We start from the raw sequence: 27,480 nt of genomic DNA, 5'->3' as shown, positions 1-27,480 counted from the left end.
GCACTCGGGGCTGATTTCCTTCAGAATGGATAGGTTTGATCTTCTTGCAGTCCATGGGACTCTCAAGAGTCTCCTCCAGCACCGTAATTCAAAAGCATCAATTCTTTGGCGATCAGCCTTCTTTACGGTCCAGCTCTCACTTCCATACATCACTACTGGGAAAACCATAGCTTTAACTATACTGACCTTTGTTGGCAAGGTGATGTCTCTGCTTTTTAAGATGCTGTCTAGATTTGTCATTGCTTTTCTCCCAAGAAGCAGGCGTCTTTTAATTTCGTGACTGCTGTCACCATCTGCAGTGATCATGGAACCCAAGAAAGTAAAATCTCTCACTGCCTCCATTTCTTCCCCTTCTATTTGCCAGGAGGTGATGGGACCAGTGGCCATGATCTTGGGTTTTTTTGATGTTGAGCTTCAGACCATATTTTGCGCTCTCCTCTTTCACCCTCATTAAAAGTTGCCCTCTACAAGTTGACAAATGAATGGAAAGGTGATGCGTATGTCTATGTGGAATGAGTATGCTTGTTTCTGGTGTCCCTAGCTCATGCCTTGCTCATGTCTGCAAGAAAGACAGGGCTTATCTGTGCTGAAAGCCAATATCCTGCTTGATAACCATCTGCTCCAAGCAGAAGCTGCTTTTCAATGGCCAGAGTTCATGTGTGAATTCAATAGTGTGTCTATTTAAATTCACGTGGTCTACTCAACTGTCCTGCTAGTACAGAAAATTAAATGGGATTCCTAAGGAATCAAGGCAGTACTCTAAGCCTGACACTCAAACTGACAAAAGAAAATTAACACCTGACAATTACTGCGCTAAAGAAACATCTTACCATGGAACAGCAATAAGCATTTGGGTTAAAATCACTGCCAAGAGCGACAATCACTCCTTCTTTTAACATTTTTCTAGCTTGAGGCTGCTTTAATCTGCAAAGCAAAAAAACAATGGTTACTACCATTTGAATTGCAATGTAAAATGCAGCAAAACACTTCAGCAATTTTACTGTATATGATTCTATCAGAATCCAGGAGAGTGAGATACGAAAAAAGAGAGAGAGGAGACTGTGGGTCTCTCCATTGGCTCTGTTAAGAGACCAGCTCCATTAGGCTCCTCCCTAAATTGTCACCTGTCAGCAGCTATTCCATCAGGAGGGAGAGAGATTGAACTGCAGAGCATCTCTACTAAAAGACCAGCAACTTTTTGCAGGCTTAACAGCAGTTGTTCACTAGATGCATTCTTTCAAAAGATAATATGGATTTCCCCAAAGGCATGGCAAAGGACAGTAAAATACAGCCTAGCAATACATATTAGAATTATGATTACCTCAGTATATAGGCAGTGGTTGGTAACAGGACTGCTGCACACTTCGCCTGGGCCATTGCAGCAATACCTTCATCGCTGATTTCTTCTAGATGGCTGACAGCCTGAGCTCCTAGTTCAGCTCCAAGCTAAACAGATGCCAAGGCAAGGTTTGAATTAAAAGTTAGTCACGTAACAACCTCCCTTATCTGTAAGGCTGCACACACAATAACCTGTTTATATAGCACAAAAAATGCAGTTCTCCCTCAACCCAGAATCATTTATGCTCATCTTCAACTTGCAGCTTTCAATCTAGATTGAAGTGGGGCTTAAGGCAGTAGTGTAACCAGTGCTGCACCAGCCCGTGAAGCGAAGAAGCTTGGATCATGCCCAGTACTACCATGGGACAGCAGCAGGCCTGGCTCAGGATCCAGCAGATCCTGTGCTGGCTCAGCACAGCCCCTTCAGAGCCCTGAAACACCCCATTTCAGGGGTTACCACTGGTTCCTGGCAGCAGCAGCTTCTGCCTGCCTGGGCAGGAGCACTGAGGCATTTTATAAATGCTACAGCCCCCCTTCCCAGTGGGAGCAGGCAGGACTGGGAAGAGGGACACTTCCAAATCCCCTCCAGCATGGCAGGCCAGGCATCGGGTTTGTTCATCCTGTCTTGACAGAGTGGCTAAAGTGACCTAGTAAGGTGGGCCAGGTACGCAGGGGCGGGGCTAGCTGTGGGGGAGCGTCCCAGGGGGTGCGGTGATGTCACCCCCCCTCAGGGATGACACCCGGGGTAGGCTGTACCCACCTTGCTCTGCCTCTGCAGGTATGAATATAATAATAATAATAATAATAATAATAATAATAATAATAATAATATACTATAGAAATATTAGCATGGTGACCCTATGAAAGATATTAAAGACACAAACATTAACTATTAAAATGTGTATGTGTATCTAGCAATGTTATCACTAATGAAAGAGGTCGTCAGATGCTCCTCTTTTTATTTTACATCACACGGAAAAGATAAGCAAAGTCAATGTTTGAATGGATGTAAAAGCAAAGGTTAGAAAGTCCATCTCGCCAACTCCATCAACCTCGCATTTTCTTTTAACTTACTGTAGAAATAAAGAACTGTGCCATGGTGCTTCCAATACACTAAGCCCAAATCAGAATTCGTGGAAGATTTTTCCTTCAGTGAAGACGACCACCTTGGCTGTAAGTGCTAGAAGACCTGTTCCCTGCCTTGTAGGTCTTTTTCCGCCTGGCCTGGGTGGGCAGGGCCCTGACTGACTCCAGCTACAAAAGCTGAGGGTGCCGGACAGATTCTTGGGGTGGGGTGTTGTTGGTTTTTGGGGGTTGCTGCTGTTGGGTGAGGTTTTTTTGTATCTTTATTTTAAAATTTGTTGTGATTTGTGTGTTAATTATTAAGTTTGGTTGTGTGTGTTTTTAATGTTTTATTTATTGTTTAATATTATTTTGGTTATGTTGTGGTATGTATTTTTCATGTTGTAAGCTGCCTAGGGCATGGTTTGAGCTGTGGAAAGGTGACATACAAATAAAATTACGTAATATATCGCTATAAGTACCTCAGCGCTTTTCATTGGATGCAGTTCATCCCCATGGAAGTTGATCTGTAACCCTAAATCTTTCCCAGCCTGAAAAATTCTTCGGGTTGAAGGCAGATCGAAGACTCCCTTCTCACAGAAAACATCTATATTGTCAATATGAATCTCACCATTAAGCTCCAGTTGCTTCAGTTTAGGAAGGTGGATGGTAACAATGTCATCTGTGGCTTCAATGGCACTTTTTCCCCTATTCAACAGACAATGCAACAAAAACCAGAAGATTAAGTTTTCATGTGGGGTGGTCTCACTGTTTCACTTCTAATCAGTGCATATCCCATATAAAAACCCTTAAAAAATTTATATCACAAATGTTCTCATTTATTTTTGTCCCTCTGGATAGCAATAACATGGGAAACCATTGAAGCACAAACTAAAGCAGAATAAACCCACGACTAATAATCATAATCATAATAATTTATTATTTATACCCTGCCCATCTGGCTGGGTTCCCCCAGACACTCTGGGCAGCTTCCAACAAAACACTAAAATACAGAAATCCATCAAACATTAAAAGCTTCCCTAAACAGGGCTGCCTTGAGATGCCTTCTAAAAGTCTGGTAATTGTTGTTCTCTTTGAACTCTGGTGGGAGGGCGTTCCACAGGGTGGGTGCCACTACCGAGAAGGCCCTCTGCCTGGTTCCCTGTAACTTGGCTTCTCGTAGCGAGGGAACCGCCAGAAGGTCCTCGGTACTGGACCTCAGTGTCCGGGTAGAACGATGGGGGTGGAGACGCTCCTTCAGGTATACTGGACCGAGGCTGTTTAATGCACTATTATTATGCTAAGAATATGATGCAGGATACAATCACATAAAACACCAGTCTGGAGGTGGAGCAGACTCTGGCCCTTTTTGGATAACTTAGTTGTTTAAAGGGCCATCCCTCTGGCCTGAAATTTGGGGCTACTTTCTGGTGGACTCCCTACATGGCTGGGCTTGTGAGCCACCCTGGGAGGCATTTGGTTCCTCACATTCAGCAGAAGCTGCCCCTAAGGGTCCAGGCTTTGACTTCACAGGCCCTGATGCCATGGAAGGTTGTTCCACAGGTTCCTGCCTGCCAGATTCTACTTCCGAGATTTCACAATCTCCAGCAGCAGGCTGAGAGCCCTGAACCTGGTCTGGCCCCTCAGCAGAAAGCACTCCTGCAGGTCTCCCCAAACTCGGCCCTCCAGATGTTTTGGGACTACAATTCCCATCATCCCTGACCACTGGTCCTGTTAACTAGGGATGATGGGAATTGTAGTCCCAAAAAATCTGGAGGGCCAAGTTTGGGGATACTACAGGCTCTGTGTCTGGTCACTGCTGGGCTCCAGGATCATGACAAGAGCCAATGCACTTGTATATCTGCTTCCTTCTCTTGTGCGTGTATGAGAGCTCTGCCACTTCCACAACTGTGGGAAATAGCTGGACTGGGGCAAGGATTTATTTCCCTCTTAACCAATATATTTCTCTTTTAAGTCAAATGATTCAGGATTCCCTTTTTATGTTCTGGCTGATTTTGAAAGAGGTTAGGGTAACATTCCAAACGCAAGTGGTGCCTTAAACTTCCTCTCGCTGTGTTCTCCTCCGTCACATCTGAATTAAATAATAATAATTCTTCTCCCTCAGATGCTTCACAGGAAATGTCAGGCATACCTCAGGCTTTCCACTCTCCCTCAGTCTTCATTATGCTTGAATACTCTCTTGGGGCACTTCCACACATCACTCTAATAGTAGATGGCAAACAGAAACACTGCAAGAATTAGGTATGTTCTGTTTTGCAGAAGAGCTGTTCAATGCGTGACCCAATTAATCTTCAATTGTGTTCTAGCACAGCACTTAAAATGACAAGACAGAATAGGTACGTTACTTAGGAACAGAATGAGCTCCGCAGTAAGTAGAGGAAATGCCTATGTCCAACTCCCTCCGAGCCTGTTCAATCACTCTCAGCATCTTAACTTCCGTTTCCAGGTTTAACCCATATCCACTTTTGCATTCGACCAAAGTGGAGCCTGCTCTGAGCATGCGTAGCAGCCGGTGTCTGAAGCTGCTGAAGAGCTCATCTTCTAAGGCATTCCGAGTGTGCTCCACGGTGAAATGTATCCCTCCTCCTGCTTGATGAATATCCATATAGGAAGCTCCTGCCAACTTTAAAACAAAGTTATCTGTTAAATATGCGTTAATGGGCAAACTATACCCCTCATGCAATGAAATCCCAGTAGTCCAGGCATCCCCAAACTGCGGCCCTCCGGATGTTTTGGCCTACAACTCCCATGATCCCTAGCTAACAGGACCAGGGATGATGGGAATTGTAGTCTAAAACATCTGGAGGGCCGAAGTTTGGCGATGCCTGCAGTAGTCCAATGGCTCTCCAAAAGCGCCCTGGTAGGGGAAGGATCAAGTGGCAGAACAGTTGCTTTGAATGCAGAAGTTTCCAGGTTCCCTAGCATCTCCCAGTAGAGACAGCCCTTTCTGAAACCATGGAGAAACAATGATGGTCACATTAGACACTAATGAGCTAAATGAGCCAATGATCTGGTTCTACATAAGGCACATTCCTTCCTATGTTCTTATTAGAGATCAATTTGCATCAGAGAAGGGGCTGGAATGAAGGTATTTGTACTTTTTACAGAAAAAGAGACTTTACGGAAAGTTTAATCTACAGTAAAAGAAGGTAAAAGGTAAAGGTAAAGAGACCCCTGATAGTTAAGTCCAGTCACGAATAACTGGGGTTGCGGCGCTCATCTTGCTTTACTGGTTGAGGGAGCCGGCGTTTGTCTGCAGACAGCTTCCGGGTCATGTGTCCAGCATGACTAAACCGCTTCTGGCAAAACCAGAGCAGCGCACAGAAATGCTGTTTACCTTCCCGCTTGGAGCGGTACCTATTTACTGGTATCTACTTGCACTTTGACGTGCTTTTGAACTGCTAGGTTGGCAGGAGCTGGGACCGAGCAACGGGAGCTCACCCCATTGCGGGGGTTCGAACTGCCGACCTTTTGATCGGCAAGCCCTAGGTAAAGGTAAAGGGACCCCTGACCATTAGGTCCAGTCGTGACCGACTCTGGGGTTGCGTGCTCATCTCGCATTATTGGCCGAGGGAGCCAGCGTACAGCTTCCAGGTCATGTGGCCAGCATGACAAAGCCACTTCTGGCAAACCAGAGCAGCACATGGAAACGCTGTTTACCTTCCCGCTGTAGCGGTTCCTATTTGTCTACTTGCATTTTGACGTGCTTTCGAACTGCTAGGTTAGCAGGAGCTGGGACCAAGCAACGGGAGCTCACCCCGTCACAGGGATTCGAACCGCTGACCTTCTGATCAGCAAGCCCTAGGCTCAGTGGTTTAACCCACAGCGCCACCTGGGTCCCCTAGTCCTAGGTAGACGCAGGTAAAAGAAAACCTTTCCAATTATGTAAGTTTACCTTCATCGCAAACTCATGAACTCTGTCACCAGCCCATACAGGATGTGTGTGTGCATCTACCAGACCTGTTGTTGTTTTTTAAAAAACAAACAAACGCAAATCAAAAACAAACACAGCAAACTGCACAATCTCAGACATATCCACTAGGAAACAAAATCAGGAAACATTAGCAGTTAATAATTTTATCTATGTGCCCTTGGAGGAACATTATCAAAAAGCATGATCCTTCAGCAATAGACTACGTCCTGGGAGACCAGGGTTCAAATTCCCAGTCAGACATAAAGCTCACTGGGCCGTTCACCATCCCTCTGGCTAACATACATCACAGAGTTGTTGTGGTGATGAAAAGAAGAAGGGGAGAACCATGTATGCCATTTTCTGCTTTGCTGGCTGCTTCATCGTATTGGGCTGGCCACCAAGAGACCCAGACCTAGGCAAGATGAAACCTGAAATCAGATTCAGCAGGACTCTTCACAAACTCTTTCTCTCGGGATTTCCTGGAATTTTGACTGGAATGCTTCCAGATGGGAGCTTGGTCTTTTATTTTATGTCATTGACCCTGTGCCTTCAAAAGCTGCCTGAAATACAAACATTGAGCAACAGACATTTTCTCCACCCCTCACTTCCACCAGGGGAAGGGGGGGGAAGCGCATCAGATGCTTAATTTCTGCGTGCTGTACTGCTGTTAACACGCACCAAAGCAGGACCAGGATCTGCTAAACTGCACCTTTCCTGCAAGAAACTCAGCAAAGCGTATGAAGCCCCTTCCCCTTTATCTTCACATCAACCCTGTGAGGTAGGTTAGGCTGGGAGAGACTGTGAGGCAGCAACTGAAAGATTTGTGGCTGTAATTGCAAAAAAGCGCCCCAAAACTTAATTGTTTGAGGGGAGGTGTTCCCCTAAAAATCTCAATAACTTTGACCCCCCCCCCAAGCTCACTTTTCACTTGGGGGATTATGGCAACCCTGTGTTAGGCACTAACTTGCACTGACTTTTTGATAAGATATGGTGACTGACAACTTTATTTCTAAACTGAGCTTTGCTTAAACTTCAGTTTCTAGTTGTACTGATTCAGCATACCCATTACTAGCAAATTATGTGGGGCTGTCCCATTGCCCATGCTAGATCAAACAGCACCATAGCTGCCAAGTTATCCCTTTTTTAAGGGATTTTCCCTTATGCTGAATAGGCTTCCTCGTGAGAAAAGGGAAAACTTGGCAGCTATGAACAGCACTTTGGACGGCAGTAGGGTCATAGACGTAAGTCTCTCAAAATCCAGGCTAATGGCTATGTACACACACCATATGTTTAAAGCACACCCCTCCCACAAAGAATCATGGGAAGGATAGTTTAGCACACACAGAACTATAGTACACAGTCAATACTTATTTTCTTCAGAAGCTCCCCAGCTCCTTGTCCCCACTTGTGTAATAAGGTAGCCCAGAGGGGGAGCCATCACATTTTATTCCAAAGGAAAATACTGTATATTCCTGCGTATAAGACTACTTTTTAACCCAGGAAAATCTTCTCAAAAGTCGGGGGTCATCTTATACACCGGGTCGTATTTCTTATACGGTGAGTATATCCCAAACACTATATTTTAACTGAATTACGCCGGAATATACGGTAATTCAGAGGATGTTTGACTAACTGAAGCTGACAATCTCTGCCTATGTAAATATTGCATCTTTCTGCTTGGTGTGCTGAACTCTGAAATATTAGACACCAACCTGGTAAGATGCATTTTCCTGAACAATCAATGACTTTTTCAAAAGATGCTCCTGAAAATTGCTTGCGAATGGCTCTCGAGTCGCCCGCAGCCTTTATACAACCGTCTCTGAAAATAAACCGACCAAAACGCTTACCATTACTTTCAAAGCAGGTGAGACAGAGTAACTTTTTATACCCCGATCTAAAACTTCTTTTCTGAAGCAAATGTGCTTAAAACTTAAACCAATGTCTTCTTCAGTAAGTTATTTAGCTAGCATCTTTGTTGGATTCTTCAGTGTAGACAGGAAATTAAAATTCATTAACTGTCACATTGTTACTGGTCCAAAGTAACTACCTACTTAGTTCATCGGCTATAAGAAAGTTAATCTTTTTTAATTATTATTTCAAGAGCCTACGTTTTGGTCAGCTGGTGACTGTCAGAAGAGAGACAGAAAATAATTTTGTTTTGTTTTTTTCTGTAAAAACTTCATTTATTTTCCTGTTGTCAGAGAAGGTCAGTACAAAAACAAACTAACAAAAACCTTCCCATTGGAGAGAGATTCTGCTGGACAGACTCCCCCTCCCCCAGCAAGCAACACACACCCCTCCCGGGAGATATTCACTTACTTGCCAATCACCACGCTGCCGTTTTCCAGCACGGCCAGATGTTGCATGCCAGCTTCCAGGAGGTATTTCTCACCTTTGGTGCAGACAAGAACCAGCTGTTGGGCGCCTTCAAGCAGGAGCTTGTACTCACCAGCCATGTTGCTCTTTCTAGACAGATTTGAAAGAGCTTGGAAAGTCTGGGACTGGCCCAGACAGCCTCAACAGGGCAGGGAGAATGCTCACGAGTTTTCCAGGGCAAGGTCTTTCTCTTTCCTGCTGGAAAGTTGGCAGTTTTCACCCGCAACAGGCAAACACACACACACACACACACACACACAGGGTGGGGGCTTGGACTGTACAGAATTCAAAATGAGGTGGTGCAGTCCTGAGGGGGGTTATACAGAATGGACCCTAACTATTTCAATGTGCAGGTAGGGGGATCTCATTTTTAATAATGCTCCCCAATAGTCCAAATGATGCTTTGGACTACAACTCCCATCAACTGCAGCCAGAATGGCAAATGACCAAGGATGATGAGGCAACTATCAAAAACATCCCAGCGGCGGCCGGGCATCAGCTTGGAGGAGGTTGCAATAAGGCTCAGCTGGTGGGTCACATGTCAAGGTGTGAAGCGCAAGGTGTGAAGAGCCCGAGACAAATTTGCATTGGGCAGTAAAACTAGGCTTGCCATACGTCAGGAAAAGCTTAAAAACACTAATTTTGGGCTAGGGCTTTTTTTGGGGGGGGAGCAATGTGAGAGTAGATAGCAATTACTTTACCGCACAATAACATTCTGCACATGCTCAGAGTCACTTTTCATTATGTCCTGTTTTAGATGTAGCATCTAAAACAGACCCTGGGGACTGAGCTGTGGCTCCCGTTAAGCCTTCATAAGATTTTTTTTAAAAAACAACAACAACAACAACAATTTTGGTGGTTTCCTTAAAAAATAAATAAAGCCTTCATAAGATTTTTTTAAAAACAATTTTGGTGGGGGTTCCTTAAAAAATAAATAAATCTCAACCCTTTTGAGGGTGTCAGGAAATATGGCAACCCTAAGTAAAACGGCAGTGCTGTGCATGTTCGGGTGGATGGATGGAAGAAAGAAAGAAAGAAAGAAAGAAAGAAAGAAAGAAAGAAAGAAAGAAAGAAAGAAAGAAAGAAGGCAAATGTGGAACTCCTCACTTAAACATGTGCACAAAGTCGGTGCATTGGAGGAGGAGGAAGCCACCTCTGCTTTCCTCCGAGCGGTGTTTGGGATGCGGCAAGCTCCTTGCAAGCAGGCAAGGCGCGCGCGACCCCGTGCAGGGGTGGGGGGAGCTGCGCCGGCGCCGAGCGGCGTTTGGTTTCCGCCTCGCGCTCCCGGGGAGCCTCTTCTTCCCAACCGCCTTCACAGTCCGGGAGGCGCCGTTGCTGCGGTGGCGCCTCTCGCATGTCTTTAGCTACCTACTCCGACTGCCCGAGCGCTCTCCGGTAAGGAGGAAGTCAAACTTCTCGAAGAAAGGGCAGGGGTTGCATTTGGGAAGGAAGGTTTGGGAGGCAGCCGCTGTGCGGTGCATTGGTTCCTCTCTTCGCCCAGTTTTTGCAAACAGCAACAACCACCCCACACAGAAATAATAAAAAAATAAACAACAGGTACTACCAGCTTACCTGGAAGAAGTCATTTTCTCCTCCGGAAACCTGTAGACCTCATCTCAGAAGTGGAAACTAGCTCATAGCTGCCAAGTTTTCCCTTTTCTCGCGAGGAAGCCTATTCAGCATAAGGGAATTTCCCTTTAAAAAAAGGGAGAACTTGGCAGCTATGAACTAGCTGTGCATCACATCTAGCGCTCTGCACATGCATCAAGGCAGCTTCGCCTGTATTACATTCTGCGGATTGATTGCGGAATTTTATTCAGTGTACCCAAAATATTATAACTCTTTGAACCTGTTGCCCATAACCTTCTTCCAATCTAGCTATGAATAATAGGTTGAGAGAGATTTCAAAGAAGAGATGAAGGGTTGTACTGGTACGTGTATGATTTCCTCAGAGCAACCCCACGGAAATAAGTGGACTTAAGGCCATTGGTTTTAATGGGTCTGTTCTGACTAAAATGGGATATCATCCAAGGAAAACAGTGTACAGTAGGAGACATAGGTGTGAGCCCAAAGCTTGCTTTTTTATTTTCTCTCATAACGGAAGAAAAAGGTTATATCAGCAGAGTCTCATACTTGCACCCGATGAGTCTATTGTCATCTAGACGCATGTCTATGGCCTCCCATCCTGCCTCATTCAAAACAAAGCTAAGGAAATGTGACATTGGAAGTGGAGGGGGGGACATTGTCCAGCTTCCCCATTTATTTGTGGTGTAGTTGCTTCTCCCCCACCCCCATGGTAGTTTAGCATTACCTTGAAGGCAATAAATATTCATTATAATACACAGGGAGATAAATGTAAAAATGTTTTATTGATCTAACTTCTCTGTCTAGCAAGCCTCACATTCATGCAATATATTTAAATTTATATGCTGTGTCTCTTGGTTTCATTCAATTACGTACTGCTGAATTTTGTCAGATTAAACAGTCATTTGCCTTTGTTCATGCTGTTGTTTATCCCTGTATTGAATTTTCAAACAGCTAAAAAGCAAATGTGATTTTAAACTTTCTTGCAATTATGTTTCTTTCTAGATCTCGGGAGGGTGTTAAAGTATGGAGATGGCTTCAACACAGTGTTTGGGATCAACAGTTAATATCGGTAATTGGAAATATCAAATAGCTTCAGAAACTGTAGGCTGGACTGTTGGGGACATCTGGAACATGGGGGAAACAGTGAATTCTGTAATGGGCTCTGTGTGGTATCTGGGCATGCATTGGACCCAACTCTAATGAGGTATCCAGATGTAGTGGTGATGATCTTTATAATGCAAGCGATGGCAGACCAAGAAGTTCAGGATGGCCCTACACATGCTTGGTGCATCTAGGAGTTCCCATTAATAGGATGACCCTGGATACTTCTGCATTATACAAGAGTGAAGTGGCAACCTTCCGGCTGCAGGATTGCACTTTCCAGAATGTAGTGATGTTAGGAACCTCCAGGTTGGCAGTGACAGCCCCACAGGAGCACATGCACCTTCTAGGGGTAATGCTGCCAACCCAGAACTCCCCCCCCCCATCTGACTATCACCACATCCCTATTCCTGGTCCAACTAGTGCAGCACCATCACTAGAAGAGCATCACTACCACTTTGTCCCTCGACATGCATCACTGCTACTGCGGACAGTGGTTTGTGTTTCTTTTCTTCCCCATTGTTCTACACATGGCACATGTGTTTGAATTGTTCACATAAAATGTCTGCTCCATAACTCATTTTACCTTTTCCAGCGTATAAGACGACCCCCAAATTTTCCAGTTAAAATATAGAGTTTGGGATATACTCGCTGTATAAGACTACCCCTCTTCCTACGATCGTCCGTGGGCCGGACATGCCCGCGCTGCCCATATGCAAAACATCCGTAGCACCAGAAATCGCTTCTGCGCATGTCCGGAAGCCAAAAATCGCGTCTGGACATGCGCAGAAGTGATTTCCGGCGCTGCACTGCCCATTTCCAAAATGTTCGCAGCGCCAGAAATTGCTTCTGCAGCTGCGTATAAGACGACCTGGCGTATAAGACGATCCCCAACTTTTGAGAAGATTTTCCTGGGTTTAAAAAGTAGTCTTATACGCAGGAAAATTCAGTAAATTAAGCTCACAGAAGTTACTACCCTGCACACTTTTTTTTTTACTAACCTGCCAAAAGCCTAGTACACTGTGCTAGCTTCTATGCTGGCCACAGCAGAAGAAGCATGGAAAGGCAGGCTAAGAAAAATATTTGCCTTCTTCCAAGGCAAGGAGGAAGACTTGGGGTCTGTTCCTTCTCTGCCAGCCTGATGTGCTTCTTTGCTGGTTGTGGAGGAAGAGACTTTCCTTTCTCTGCCGGGAACATGGAAAACAAGCAGGTTGGCAGAAGAGAAGAGTCATCTGCTGATTGACTTTACTACTTGGAATTCCAGGCACTCACTGGCATGGAATTCCTAGTTGCCTTTGATGGCTAGTCTGGTACTTAAATATAAAGCAGCCATAAACTTCAGCACAAAGTGCTCCCAGAACACATAATACATATCATTTTATGCTTTTTTCTTTCTTTTAAAGGGATGTGGGAAACTCACTGAAGTGATGAATGAAAATCAAAAACCATTCTCATTCCTGCTGGACAACTCTTTACCTTGAGTTGAGATGATCATGGGGGGGCAGGGAGTTGAATGCTAATATTCCTAAGTGGTATTAGAAAACAAACAGTATTTTCTTTCATATTTCATGTGGCAAGATGGCAAACCAAAGAGCCCTTTCAAAGCCATGGATGCTGAAATATACCTTTTTAGAGATATTGAGTGCACAGAAAAAGAAAAGGTATGTATTTCCAATTGTCAAATATATAATTGACTATAGCTGCCATTCTAATTGTTTTCATTAGTTGTTTACTTTTATTTTTCAAATTTTCATTAAATGAAAAATCAAGCATAAATGAAAACATCACAGGAAACAGAAATATCAGAGCAGAGACACAAAAGTGGGCCAAAGGTATCAGTATACCTTCCAGACTTTTGGTATAATAAAAATTATAACAAGTCTAAAACATTTTTTAAAAATTAACATGGAGATCCCTTATTTTCCAAGGGTTTGTGAAGCTCTGCACAGATTCTTATTTTATTGTATCATCCACAGCCATTTATAGGCCGGGAGAGCAGTTTGATTTTATTGTTTTCGTAGATAATGCAGAACACAACCAAACAGAAATTTACTTTTTTTGACCTCTAGAGGCTCTTAGTCTATAAGTCACTTTTTCTGGTAGGATTCCCATACTTTCATGTATTATTTATTATTTAAAACGTATGCCCTATTAGGTTGGAAAAGTGGGGCAGAATGGTAGTTTTGTGTAGAGATTTAGTACATACCGGTACTTCTCCCAATACAGTGGTACCTTGGTTTAAGAACAGCTTAGTTTATGAACAACTTGAATTAAGAACGCTGCAAACCCGGAAGTAGGTGTTTTGGTTTGTGAACTTTGCCTTTGGAAGCAGAACATGTTCCGCTTCCTGTTGAGTGTAAATTGAGTCCCTCGCTGCTATGGGAAAGCACGCCTTGGTTTAAGAATGCTTTGGTTTAAGAACGGACTTCCGGAACGGATTAAGTTCATAAACCAAGGTACCACTGTAATTCATATAATGGCAACAGTTGTAAAACAGTGTTATGAGACAAGCTCCTCTAAGCATGTAAATCTGTTAATTGGATATGTATGGGTGGCTAATTTTTTATTTTATTTTTTTGCATGAGGCTCACTCTTTTGGGTGAAATGCACCCACTCATGTGTACATGCATTCACTCAGAGTCACACACACACACACACATACATACACCCCTTAGCATCCTCAAAAATTGTTCAGAAGCTGCAACTTTGAGGGCTTGGAAGAAGAAAACATATTAAATCAAATTTTGGCCTGTTGCATTGGCTGCCATTTAGCTTCTGGCATCATTCAAAGTTCACATTTGTTTGGATTTGCATAACTTAAGAGCCTTTTCAGTCAGTGAAATGATGTGTGGAGAAAAGTTCACACACACACACCCAGCACAATGACTTTGATCCATTTTTTCCTCCCCCATGCCTGCTTTTATACATCACTCAGTAGATCCAATCATGGGTCTTGGGTGTCTTATCTAGTTCAGTTAAGTGTGAAGTTTAAATGAGAGAAGAGATTACCTTTCCCAAAAGCTAGATAACATGGATTTCAATTTCAGGTTAGAGCAGTTCAACACGATCTGAAGGTGCATGAAAAGAGCACATTTTCATCAAGAGCTAGGTGTCGAAAGGCTCTCAAAAAGCTGGAAGAAGCCATTGAAAGAGAAACAAAACAAGAAATAGAGAGAGAGACTTCTGCTCTGGACTGGACTCTTGCTTTTGCAAAGTGTGAGTAAAATGAGTTACAAAAATATAAATCTGAGTTTACCTGATCTTGTATTTACCAAGAATTTTCAACTATTCATATGTAGGATCTTGTGATTAACTGGTTTATAGATTAATTTATATACTACAGGACCTGTAGTACAGATCATAATTTAAGATATATATTTAAATTCAAAAGAAGGTCCACAACATGTGATAATATAGTACTGTATGTATTGTCCTTTTTTCTTTTATTCCATTATTAAATGATGTTTCAGTGACACATGTAAGTCCTCATGCCAAATCATGTTTGTGGCAACTGTGGTTTAGAACCCAAACCATCTGACAAATCACGTTTTGTCTGCTTTCATTTTCAGCATTTTTGTTTCTGGATTCCTGCACCTTAGAGCCAGAGCAGCAGCTATAGTTTGTCAATTCAAATATCATGGCAAACCTCTTTCTGATTCTAGTTTGCTGACTCATCAGAAACCATGGGTCATTGATTCAGGTATCACACCAAATCATAGCTTCGTTAAGCATGGTTTGGCATTGGGTCGAAATTGAGGTAGTATGCAAATCTACCAAATCCAAGATATCCACGTGTCTGGAGGGATGGTTATACTTCAAATATTGTTTATAATTGAGTACGCATTAAGTTTATTTAAACCTACAAATTGCAGAGGTTTGAAGATGGAATCTAACAATTCTAACTGTCTTAAAGGTATTCAGAGTGATAAGCAGTCTATAACAGATTACATCAGTGAACAGAAAGAGTTGTTTCTACTGGAGGTAACCATTTTGTTTCTTGTAGTTGGTGCACAATATTTACTATTTAGTGTCCTGACTAATTATATTGGTTAGTAAATAAGCCTGAGTATTCCAGTCTGACCCCATGCACAATTAACAGCATAATAAAGGGAAGACAGAAAAAAGTTTATGACTAAAAACCCAAAGATTCCATAAACCCCAATTTACCTTTAAGTTAATGAGAATATGGTTTCTCTGTAGCATGCACTCGCTGTCTGATAGGACTATTAAGTTTATTGCTGTTAGGATGAGAATGCTTGGTTGAAAAGCCTTCAGGATAGTAATCTGAAAGAGTTGCAACCAGGCCTTGCATAGCCCTTTTTGCTATTAGAATGGCATTCAGCTTTGCAAGGCGCTTGAATACGAAGATCCTTTTGTGCTTAACTTTTTGCAATGTTTCCCCTTCCCAGTATGCGGTTAAAACTAAACAACGCACCATATCCAAGCTGGAGGAAATGGTATCAGAGGAAGAGAGGAGGGCCAAACTCGCCGAAACAAAATTAGAAGAAGATGCAGTTGCATTTGATGAGTTTCTCAAAGAAAACGACAGACGTTCTGTTGAGGCTCTTAAAATGTTAGACACTTTGTTGCAATTTCTATTGTTAATAACGAGCTAGATCATGGGTAGGCAAACTAAGGCCCGGGTGCCGGATCCAGCCCAATCGCCTTCTAAATCCAGTCCGCGGATGGTCCAGGAATCAGAATGTGTCCTTTTATTTAAAATGCAGCTCTGGGTTATTTGTGGGGCCTGCCTGGTGTTTTTACATGAGTAGAATGTGTGCTTTTATTTAAAATGCATCTGGGTTATTTGTGGGGCATAGGAATTTGTTCATTCCCCCCCCCTCAAAATATAGTCTGGCCCCCCACAAGGTCTGAGGGACAGTGGACCGCCCCCCTGCTGAAAAGGTTTGCTGACCCCTGAGCTAGATGGTTTGATTGCAGGGCCTGCACACGGAGAATTCTCACAGGGCTTGGTAGTCCTGTTTGTGCCCTCCTACCTTCCCACGCAAATGTGCTGACTCAGGCTCCCTCAGTAGCCATTGCAAAGAATAGGAAGGCCATGTGGGCCCGCTGTAGCAGACATTCTTCAAGCATGATGTGACCCAGCCATTGTTTTCTTTTCTTGCTAGTATGCTCACAAGTAAGAAACCTGGGGACTTTACATCCAAAAATAAGCTTTCGACCACCCCCACATCATTCTACCCTGCCACTAGAAGATTGCCCCCATCAGATCCCAGCACCATGTCTTCTGACCAGAGATTACTTTTTGCTGATGTAGTAACCATCTGTGTGCAGGAGGAGGGCAAGATGAATGGGTGTCAGCAGGGAGGGTGTTACAAGTTTTGGTGGGAGAGAGCAAGGCCTCTACCTCAAGCATGGGCAGAATCTGGCTTTGATGAGATGGGTTGGCGGGTTGGTGTTTGCTTCATTCTCTAATGTTATTTCCTCTAGATATGTATCTGTTAACTTTTAAGAGGTGGGGGATTTCTGGTTGATTCTTATGGCTGCAAGTTTCCATACCTACATTGAGAGGTTTTTTAATGTGCTGTGCAAGGAGTGACTGTCATTGGCAGAATAATTTGTCAGTCTGGAAATGTTCATTGGTTTTGTAATGCATTGATTACTAAGGTAACAGTTTGAAACTGGTTTTCAGAGTGATTGCAGATTTGTGCTACTTGTGGACAAAAGCAAACCAGACTGTTCACCTGTTTTCTGGGGGGTGCAGGCAGAAAAATGTGTTTCTATTTTAAAATCTGCCTATATGCACCCAGAATTACAACATCTATATTATTTTTAGTGCAACTCAGGAAGCAAAAGCTAAAATGGAGGTGACAATGGAAGTGAAGTCAGCAATGAATGAGCTGTTCTCTCTTAAAAGGTGAGTTCTTTATTTCATATATTTAGCAAAGCATAACCTAGGTTGCTGCCAGGTTTTTTGGGGAGGTGGTTATGCAGCAATGAGTGTTCATCCTGATTTGCTTGCAGGGTGTTTATACATCTGTGCGTATGTCATTCACTTACTCAACACTTCTTAGTGCAGTTCCTAATTTGTTTTCAAACTACAAGAAGTCAGATAAGGGATAACTTCTATAGCAGTTTTCATACTACAGCTTGCATAAGTGGGATACTAGTTATGCATTTAGTTCTTTTTTTAATTGCTCAAGGCTTGCACATAATATGCCAAAGCCCTTCTCTGAATGGAAAATACCTCTTGTAGGCAGGATAGCTATGGATCCAATACTTTCAAAATAATAGAATTCAAACACTAACACACAATATTATTGCACGCTGCAGCCACTCCACACACAAACAGGAGGTGTGTGTGTGTGTGTGTATACACACACACACACACACACACACACACACACACACACACATTAGAGTTAGCATTACAGCTCAAAATGTTAAGATGAAATAAACCTTAATGTGACTCCCATAACTGATAAAAACTCTTGTTCATTTGCTTTTGCATTGTTTATTACCATGTCAGTTTATTTTCTTTATAACATTTGGCTGTTGTACTTCACTAAAATATGACTGCTTGCTTATAAACTATCATCCTTTAATGTCTGCAGTGAAATTGTAAACAGTGAAGATGAACTGAGACTGTCTTTATCCTACGAAGCTTTTTTGTTGAGTGTATCTCCTAAAGAGTGGCAAGACCAACAGATGATAAAAAAGAAGCTATTGAAAAAGGATAAAAGAGACATTTCAAAGTCTTTGATGTCTTTTCCTTCTCGTGAGAAAAGCAAGATGGTGTCTACTTCTTTAATATTACGCCAAAAAATAAGTATGTCATTTTAGTATTGTCCACTAGAAACTTATATTGCACTGCACCCCTGCATGTTAGAAGTAACTCAGTTTCCCCTTTTTTTCAATTCTCCCAGAGTGGAAACTGAGAAACAATGTCTAAGGATCAATGTTGTTCCCATATCTGCCCCATTGATGCATAAAATGCACACCAGTGAAGCAGTATTCCAGTTTGCTGGATGATGCAAACTAGACATTCCCAACTGATGGGATGACAATCCTTGTCAGCCTTCTGCCTTCTCTTCCACCTCAGGGTCTGACCGGTTCTGCCTAGAGTCAGTGATGGTTGGGTGTGACTGGTTTTTTTAGGAGCCTTGGTTTTTCTCATCTTTTACCTTGTGTTAGAAAGATTTTTTTAAAAAAAAACAACACAAAACTTTCAAGCCTTTGTTTTGTGTCTATTGTACTGTTTCCCTCCAACTTTTACCTCACAGTGGTATCTCCGCTGTCTGTGAACCTTCCTTCTTCATTCCTTTTCCTAGTGGGGATGGGAGTGGGTGAGTTGTTCCAAATAGTCAAGGGAAATTTTCCTTCCTTTCCCTCCTTGCCCACCCCTCACCATCAGTTTGGCTCTGGCATTCTAAGGATGAGGCCTTATTATACCAAGTTAGACCATTTGTTCTATCTAGTTCAGTAGTTTATTAAATGCGCTGGTAGTTGTAACTCTGTCAGAGCTTGCTAACAGCTGTCATCACCCTTAAGAAATTAAAGTTCCTGGGATTTTTTGAGGGAAGCCATGACGGTTAAACAGGTATCCATATGAGTGCTTTAAATGTATGGTGTGGGCGTGACCCACTCTGGTTTGGATTTAGCAAGCTGGTGTGCATAGATAGTCCATCAGTTACTTACTACCAAATATTTCTGTGCTGTTTGAACCATCTTTAGACAAATGGTCACATGTCAAAGGGCAACAATATCCCAAGAAAACGCTACCTTCACAATCAACGTCAATAGTTTTTTCTGAAACTGATGCGAAGAAAGACCATCAGAAAAGCCAAGGTAAGGAGAGGTGCCAATGGGAAGAAGGGCTTTCTTGTAGGAATATCATCTTTTCCTGCACCAGATATTCCAGGCAGGACTGTATTATGAATGGAGCAAGGGCTGCGAGAGCCACAGTGGTGTGTAGTGGCTAGAGCACGGGTCGGCAACGTGCGGCCCACGAAGACCGTTTTACTGGCCTACGAGCCGCCCGCTCGGTGAATCCCCCCCCCCACAGCGTGGCACAGGGACTAGCCGAGCAGTGCTGGGAATTAAGTCTGCGCATGGGCAGATATCGGAAATCACGTCTGCACAGGTGCGATTTTCGGTGTCTGGGCATGGGCAGAAGCGATTTCCAGCATCACGCTGCACCAGTCCAGCCAATCTCCGTGGGAGTGATCCGGCCCATGGCCGGTAAACCTTTCCAACCCCAGGGCTAGAGCATTGAACCAGGTCCAAATCTCCACTCAGCCATGAAACACCCACTCCCCATCTGGGCTTCTGGACTGTGTCATCCTCCCAGATCCCCAGGGGTGCCCTGAGGTATTGCACTTGATCAAAGGCAGTGATTCACCATCTCATGGGAACAGACTAAGGATTCAACCAAATGCCTTATCCACCATTGCCAGGGCAGTTAGAAATGGGGGGGGGCAATGGAGCTTTCCCCTCTGCTAACTTCTGTATGCGACTTTTGATTCCCCATTCCCACTTCTGAAGTTGGCATAATGTTATGCCAGTGTTGGGGATGAGATCAGTCTCTCTCCCCCCCCCTTACATTTTGGGCACTCTGCCAGTATGGAGTAGTACTGGTATATCTCTGGCGTTCTGCTGGCATACAGTATCATGATTGGGAAAGACCTATTTGGGCTTGTGATGGAATACCAGAGCTTCTCTAAATCATCCCACCCCCTGCCACCAAAGTATATTGAGTATTGGATTGTGTCCCAGCTGTATATGATCTAAGAGCCTTAAATTGTGTGCTGTGAATCATACGCCTCCCATTGCCCATCTTTACAGCAAGAGTTTGGGGGAATACATTGCTCTTTCCACCAGGGAAGCTTCTGCTCTGTAATTCAAGTGTTGACTGGAACTTGCGTAGAGAGTAGCCGAAGGAAGGCGATAAGGAATTTCAGTCACTCACATTATGGCAAATGGGATCAGGGACTCCCTCTTATCTAAGCAAAACTTGGGAAGTGATATATAAGAAATGATAGGACGAAAGAAGTTAAGGCAGACAAAATACCCCCACGCCCTCACCTTTTTTTTTCATGGTAAATGCTAGTGGTAAGGATGCCTTTCTAGTTCTGAATACGGGCAACAGTTCATTTGGGCAAAGTTTATCAGGCACTAGCTGCACAATGAATACCGTACTTGTATGCACGATCCTGATGTCTTTAAGGCAGTGCCTCTCTTGTGCAGCTCCACACCCTGTCTTTAATATAAGGCAAGGGTGTCTAAGCTGTGGCCCTACAGATGTTGCTGGACTCCAGTTCAGATCAGCCCCACCCAGCGTGGTCAATAGGAACAATTAGGAATTGTAACCCAGCGAAATCAGGATGGCCACAGGATAGGCACTCCAATATTAATGAAAATATCGCAAGATATGTAATATAGTTCTTATAACCCTGTTGCTGAATAAAGGTAATAATACAGACTGTCAATTTTTGAAGGAGGCGACTACAGGTTTTTTAAGAGGGCATCAAGAGTATCGCTGGGCAAAAGATTCTCAATGGAAGGGAGAAAAAAATCGGTAGCAAGGTACGCTACGAAATTTAACTGCTTTTAAAAGTTCCCTCCATTTTGGGTTGTAGATGCAACATAAAGAGCTTCTCTTCAATAAAGAGAAGCGCTAATCCCTTTGAGGCACATGGAAGCAGTTGTACAATTCCGCTCTCGGGCGCCAGTTCTCCCATCTATCATCCCCCTGGCTACTGGCATATGAACTAGAGCAGGGGTAGGCAACCTAAGGCCCGGGGGCCAGATGTGGCCCAATCGCCTTCTCAATCCAGCCCGCGGATGTCCGGGAATCAGCATGTTTTTACAGGAGTAGAATGTGTCCTTTTATTTAAAATGCATTTTTGGGTTATTTGTGTGGCCTGCCTGGTGTTTTTACATGAGTAGAATGTGTGCTTTTATTTAAAATGCATCTCTGGGTTATTTGTGGGGCATAGGAATTCGTTCATTTTTTCTCCCAAAATATAGTCCGGCCCACCACATGGTCTGAGGGACAGTGGACTGGCCCACGGCTGAAAAAGTTTGCTGACCCCTGAACTAGAGTGTCAGCGGGGACTGCTGGGGGTTGGAATCATAACATTATTGGGAGCACTGCACGTTGGTTAGCCTGGGCTTACAAAGAACAAGGCCTCGATTTTATTGAACACAACGTTCCTTCCACCACTGAGCACTGACTTGGCAAACTTCAATGTATGAACACAAATCTGAATTAATTTTTCCTTTTATAACAGCTGTTCAAGTGAAAAAAGTATCGCCTCTTCAGACGCCTCTTCAGATTTTTCGCTTGAAGATCTAGACAGTGACGAGGTGATGAATTAATCTTTGTTAAATACAACAGCATCCTATAAAAATGGAACCTTTTGTTGCTTTTCATTCAATTGTACAACATCTTCACAACCTCTGGACCAAAACTGCTAGGAGGTAGCCACTGGCTGCAAGCATGGCTGTAAGATTCCTACATGTATAGATTCCATCCATATGTTGAAATGTAAAGTCTTCATACCTAAGGGAACTTTCTGTGTAGATTTCAGTGTTCTTGGCCCTCTAGATCAAGAAGTAGCATATTTGTATTCATACCTGCGAGTATACTGTGGACCTGTATAAGGGAATCTGGCTTCAAGGCAGTATTGAGATTAACGTGCAGCAGAAAAAGAACTTGTGAATTGGTCTTCACTTCACTAATAATTTTTAACATTTTTTTTTTAAAAAAAAATTAGTAGCAAGGCAAATGCAATCCGTCATATCTAATGCAGCAGTGTTAAAAATCCCCCCTCCCATTTTTAACAATTTTTATTTTATCAAGAACTGTTTGCAACTGCATTGATATGACTCATTTTTCAGCAACTCGATAGTATTCCTTCTCCTGCATTAGGAACCAGAGATATATTTCAAAGATCCGGATGAGTTGCTTCAGCTGTACAGGCATCTTGAGGAACAAAATCTATCACTGTTTCAAAATATTCAAGATCTCAGTGGAACACTAGAAGACGCACGGCAGAGAGAACACGCCATTGTTCAGGAAATGTAAGTTATTTAAAAGTGAAATGTTTTGGAATACGCTGCTTCTGTTCCTCCTCAGGTACAAAGTGGGTCCCTTTCCCTTCTACCCAACACAACTACTACATATTTGTTTAGTGAAACCAATGTGTTTGCCACTATATAGAAAACTAACATGACAAGAGGACAGAACTTTGTAAAAATAGAAGTAGAGTTAATGTGTAGCAGAAATCTCATCAATTCAGGAAATGCTTTGCTGGGCTCTGAAAGAGAGTGAAGTGGCTTTGATGGAATGAGATGGGAATGTTCTGTTCCCCATCACAATTGAAGACCATGGATTAGATTAGGCTTGAGGTTGGTAGCAGCTGAAGCACCATAGCAAGGCATAGACAAAACAATTTATCATGCTGAAAGCCAGAGCAGAAAAGCAGCACAGACGGGAATAAAAGAAAACCACCAAGTTATTTAGCAGTAGCCTTTACACCAATTCCTTAAAACGGAGATAACCAATATGGTACTCTTCAGATACAGTTGCACAGACCTGGACTTTGGCCATGCTTGCTGGGACTGATGGAAGTTATAGCCCTAAACATCTGTAGGGCACTAGGGTTAACTATGCCTTAAACAGAACACCCATGGCTTCTTAATGGACCACTGTTTGAACAGCCAATCAGCAGTTCTAGGAGACTTCTGCCTGGACTAGTTCCAGTGAAGCATACAATATTGGCATTTAGAAATTAGCCAGGCACCAGGTGTTTTTGCAATTGGTGTGGGTCCAATTGCGACCATGTGGGGATCTGGCAACTGGGGAAAGCAAAGTGTCCCTTAGAGAAAGATTGGAAATAATTTCCCTTGAAGCTTCTTGAATTTGCTTTATTCTGGATTGTTTTATTTGATGTTTTAGTCTTGCAAACTGCTTTGAGATCTGTTCTTTAAAATATAAAGCAGCATAGAAATGAAATGAATAATATTAGATTTTATTGCAAAAAAGGCACCTAGACATTTCATTGTGGTGACTGTAACCTACTAGGTTTATGGTGCCATTTGGTGATTATAATAATATTTTATAGCTGAGTTTCTGACACTAAATATTGGTGGAACATAGTACAATTGATATTGAAAATATCGTTATTGGAAATGGGGTTCTTTTTTCCAGTGCCTAGGAGGTAAATACTTCTGGGGACTGTAGGTGTTCAAGATGAGGGATAGAGCGTTTCAACTTTCAGTCTCTGGTTGAAAGCATCTGAACAATTTCAATGCTATCATCAGTCTTTTTACATCTTTTATTTAAGATGTTTATGTTTCCATGCTAAACGTTTTCTCCAATATCAACATCATTTGCACAAGTATGCCCCTGTTGTTTTACAGGTATCTTCAATTTTTTTAAAAAGGAAAAACAATGGTTTTTCTAGTCAAGGAGTGATTTTTAATGAGCGCACTCCCCTTGAACCTATTCTGTTTATACAAGTATGCCACTTATAAGCGTTAACCATCTTGTAGGAGCACCTGCACAAGCTCTGAGAGATCTTTGCCCATCGTCACTGAACTACGATTTTCAGAATTTCCTGGGGAGACAGAAATCCTATTAAAGCTGTTAAAGTCTGTAGAATAAAAATGCTGCTTGCTTTGCCTAGAACAGCCAGAATATGAGAGTTGGGTTATTGCACAGAAAAACTAATCTACAAAATAGTTCTGAATAGTGGTTACAACTTTTCACAGCCTTTTTTATAGGGAAAAAGGGATAAATGAGATAGTAAATCAGAAAAAAGCCCTTATAGCTGCTCGCATCAAAGAAGAACAGAAAAGTGCTGAACTGGAATTAAAAATCAAAGTGTTTTCTTCCGGAGACTATAATCCAACATCCATGGTAATTTTGTATGTGTATACAATCTTTATAACATAGAATAGCTCTCACAGTTCTAAAAACCTTGACCACAGCGCCAGTGGTATTCTGTGCTTCTCCTTAATTTCAAACAGTCTACTTTGAGTAAAACTCAGTTTAATACTATCCCTAGTGACTTGGGTAGAAGTACCAGTTTGTCTATGTGATACCACATTACCTATGTGTAGCAGTATGAACCAGGGCCAGTACAGCTAGGGGATACAGTACCAGGGAGCCCAACACTGGCAACCTACCTGGTGCCCAAAAAGTGGACACAGAAGTAGCGGTGTAGGCATATACAGTGGTGTCTGGCAAGACGAATTTAATTCGTTCCAGGAGTCAATTAGTCCTACAAAAAATTCGTCTTGCGAGTCGCGGTTTCCCATAGGAATGCATTGAAACTTAATCAATGCGTTCCTATGGGCTCCGGGGGACTGTTGCTGCCTGCCTGCCTGCCTTCCCTGAGCCAAGAGAGCAAGCGCCGCCGCCGATGCCAGCTGTGTGCGAGGCGGCGGGGGGGTGGGGAGAGAAGCGGAGAGTAAGGATCCTTATTCTCCACTTCGCTGCCACGCTGCGGACACCGGGAGCATCGGACAGGGCTTCGGAGAAGGCGCAGTGCCTTCTCCGAAGCCCCGTCCATGCCGGCTGTGTGCGAGGCAGCAGGGGAGAGAAGCGGAGAATAAGGATCCTTCGCAAGACGAAGCGGCGGCCATAGAAAACCTCGTCTTGCAAGTACCTTGCGCAACGCAAAACTTTTGTCTTGCGAGTTTTTCGTTGCGTGAGGCATTCGGCTTGCGAGGTACCACTGTACGGGAAACAGGAATGTGCATAGGCTCCATATGTGATTCAGGGGTTCTCCTAGTTCTGAGTTGCACCATTAATAAGATATCTCAAAGCATATCAGGGACTCCTGAGCTGCTGTGCCCTTGGTTGTCCAAAAATAAGCAGGTTTAGTTTCTAACTGCAGCAAGTTATTTTCCCAGGGTACTCCAATGACAATGATTTGGAGGAGGGATCTACAAGAATTATGTCCCTACAGTATTGTAAAAACACTTTTTCTCCTGGAGAGCTTCCAAAAGCTCAAAAACGCATTGAACTATTAGGTTTATTTGTGCCTTTATTAGATTTAATCCTACTTGACATTCAACTGTGCATTGACTTAACATTGCAGTCCATGTGCCTTAATCTGCCAATTCTCTTATGGTTTTGCCTTATGTGCTGAATAAGTGCCATCACATTTTCAGGACTGTTTCACTTTTTAGAATTGTAGAATGAATTGACTATATTATATTTAGAAAATGGTTATATCTTTTATATTGCTTGCGAATTCATCTTATTGTAAAGTTTCAGTGTAGACTTTTTTTTGTTTAGTATAACCTAAACATTTGCTGTGGTTTACATAACATTCCTTTCTTAAATCTTAAGGATAAAACGCTGAATACACTTAAGAAAAAAATAACAGAGGTGTATAGGGCTTGCTGTGGAACGATTGAAGTAGCCAGCATGACCTCCTTTCAAATGCTGAAAGCAATAGAAATCAGAGTTTCAGAACTGTGTGAGATGTTGGAAATACTTCCACCGGAATACCTTGAGACTGTTGAAGTTATGGAGAAACTCCGAGCAAAACAAAGACGGCAGAGGTAACGTTAATGCCAGTGTTTAAAGAAGTATGCCAGTTATGTATTCCCATCACTTAATCACATCTGAGTTTGCAACACTGTCTTCTGGACCAAACTTTTGAGACAATAGTCACCAGTTTTTAGCCTATAGGCATTAGTGTTTCACAAAGAAGTGAAAAAGATTTCTGTTTAGATGGACACCCCCACCCTAGTATTATAAGTATTTTATAAATGACTATTAGTTGTCCCACCTTCTTAGGGCCAGACTAGACATAACATCATTCACATAATTTATCAATCACCTAGGATCTGGGTAAATAGCAGACATGGAGGTGCCAATCCAGCCGAGGCCCCTGGGGCCTGCTATTTCCAGCAATACAGTTACCGCCAGTGCTTTCCTCTTAATTCAAATAGCAGACACTAGTGCAACAATTCAGAATAAGGTTTGAGCAGCAGGGAAAGGATTGAAGTGGATCAGCCACTTTTAATCAATTCACCAATTGCTCACAGTGCAAACAGTGTTGCAACTAGTTTATCCCTTAGAAATTCTGTGCAAAAAACTGTCTCTAGCTCCCTCATTTTTGTTACCACAGTAATGCTGAATTTTACAAGCGTAGACACAATTCAAGGCTACATCACTGGAGGGAGAAGATGTCGACACTTCCCTCTCACAATATACTAAAGTCTTCTAATTCCTAAAATCTCTCTCTCTGATTCTTAAAAGGGTTCGTGAAGATAAATTGAAAGAATTGAAGAGAATCCAGGAAGAACGGCTGAAGCATGCTCTGGAAAGAGCAATTGCAGTACCAAAGACAAGGGTTAGTAGGAGTGCTTAAAAAAAAAAATATCGGCTGCAATCCTAAACTTAGGCTGTAAATCCTACTGAACTCAGTAGTACCCAATACTGAGTAAAAATGGTTAGGGACATACTGCAACATGGGGATAGTGTGCATGTTAAAAAGAATCCAGAATCTGTAGTATAGAAAAATGTTTACAAAGAAAAACTTTCATGCTGATTTAACAAAGTAGGTTTATATTTTCTGTATTTTAGGTGGGAAGAAAACTGGTTTTCCGCTCCCAGCCTCCAGAAGCTAAACAAAAAGGAGTACAAGTTGAAGATTTAACTACAAAAAGTGAAGATGATTACTTTTTCAGTTGAATTCTTCTTGTTTCATGACATTTCTTTTTGGAATAGCACTAGATCTTGATTCTAGCTCTGTTCAGCAGAGTTATAGTAGGTAAACTGTGACAGATGTTTGATCCAGTTTGCTTTTATAATACATATTTGTTTGACTACAATATAATTATCCATGAAGAACTGCCAGAAATAGTATGTTTATTTTTCTTCCATAGTGGTAATTTTATTCAATGACAATGTTTATTTTTGGGCCATAAAAAAATGTTACTTGATGAAACCTTTAAAAAGCCAACAAACAAAACCGGACAACTAAATTTCTTAGCACAGTAAAAAACAACAACTCCCCCCCCCCAAAAGTTATTCTCTCATTTCTCCATCTTCTTCTTCTTCTTCCACACCCCTTATATAAAGGACATTATTGCAC

General features: G+C 42.6%; 3 protein-coding genes across 12 annotated transcripts in view; 1 reads left to right on the top strand and 2 right to left on the bottom strand.

The window, feature by feature from the left end:
- AMDHD1 (amidohydrolase domain containing 1) overlaps positions 1-8,817 on the bottom strand; it is an 11,286-nt gene extending 2,469 nt beyond the window's left edge. Inside the window, exons 1-7 of the mRNA XM_035126874.3 lie at positions 8,654-8,817; positions 8,047-8,153; positions 6,317-6,381; positions 4,767-5,044; positions 2,883-3,108; positions 1,322-1,446; positions 831-924 (exon numbers count right to left, since the gene is read on the bottom strand). Of these exons, the coding sequence (XP_034982765.3) occupies positions 831-924; positions 1,322-1,446; positions 2,883-3,108; positions 4,767-5,044; positions 6,317-6,381; positions 8,047-8,153; positions 8,654-8,790 (1,032 nt within the window). The 5' untranslated portion in view covers positions 8,791-8,817. The remainder of the gene's footprint in view (positions 1-830; positions 925-1,321; positions 1,447-2,882; positions 3,109-4,766; positions 5,045-6,316; positions 6,382-8,046; positions 8,154-8,653) is intronic.
- Positions 1-27,480, bottom strand: part of SNRPF (small nuclear ribonucleoprotein polypeptide F) — a 72,433-nt gene that overhangs the window by 38,755 nt on the left and 6,198 nt on the right. The window contains exon 4 of one of the 2 annotated variants that reach the window (XM_088651885.1): positions 27,412-27,480. In XM_088651885.1, coding sequence (XP_088508011.1) covers positions 27,414-27,480 — 67 coding nt within the window. In that variant the 3' untranslated portion in view covers positions 27,412-27,413. Of the gene's footprint in view, positions 1-27,234 lie in introns of those variants that run through there. The other variant, XM_035126877.3, reaches the window with a different exon arrangement.
- CCDC38 (coiled-coil domain containing 38) lies at positions 6,992-27,396 on the top strand. Of its 9 annotated transcripts, XM_088651879.1 has the most exons (17): positions 6,992-7,112; positions 7,835-7,891; positions 11,300-11,366; positions 12,977-13,059; positions 14,446-14,614; positions 15,312-15,379; positions 15,808-15,971; positions 17,196-17,276; positions 17,974-18,188; positions 19,094-19,207; positions 20,857-20,944; positions 21,652-21,727; positions 22,293-22,444; positions 24,137-24,284; positions 25,725-25,939; positions 26,643-26,736; positions 26,970-27,396. In XM_088651879.1, exons 3-17 carry the CDS (start codon positions 11,321-11,323, stop codon positions 27,075-27,077), a joined length of 1,821 nt encoding a protein of 606 aa, XP_088508005.1. In that variant the 5' UTR covers positions 6,992-7,112; positions 7,835-7,891; positions 11,300-11,320; the 3' UTR covers positions 27,078-27,396. The 9 variants fall into 9 exon arrangements, with proteins under 9 accessions (XP_088508005.1, XP_034982756.3, XP_088508008.1 ...); XM_035126865.3 differs by lacking the exon at positions 7,835-7,891 and having other exon boundaries at positions 6,993-7,112; XM_088651882.1 differs by lacking the exon at positions 7,835-7,891 and having other exon boundaries at positions 6,995-7,112; positions 14,968-15,379.

This window comes from Zootoca vivipara, chromosome 9 (genome assembly GCF_965207765.1).
Source record: "Zootoca vivipara chromosome 9, rZooViv2.hap1.1, whole genome shotgun sequence".
NCBI classification, from domain to species: Eukaryota; Metazoa; Chordata; class Lepidosauria; order Squamata; family Lacertidae; genus Zootoca; species Zootoca vivipara.
Note: the sequence above shows the minus strand (reverse complement) of the source record. Positions and strands in the feature narration are given on the sequence as shown.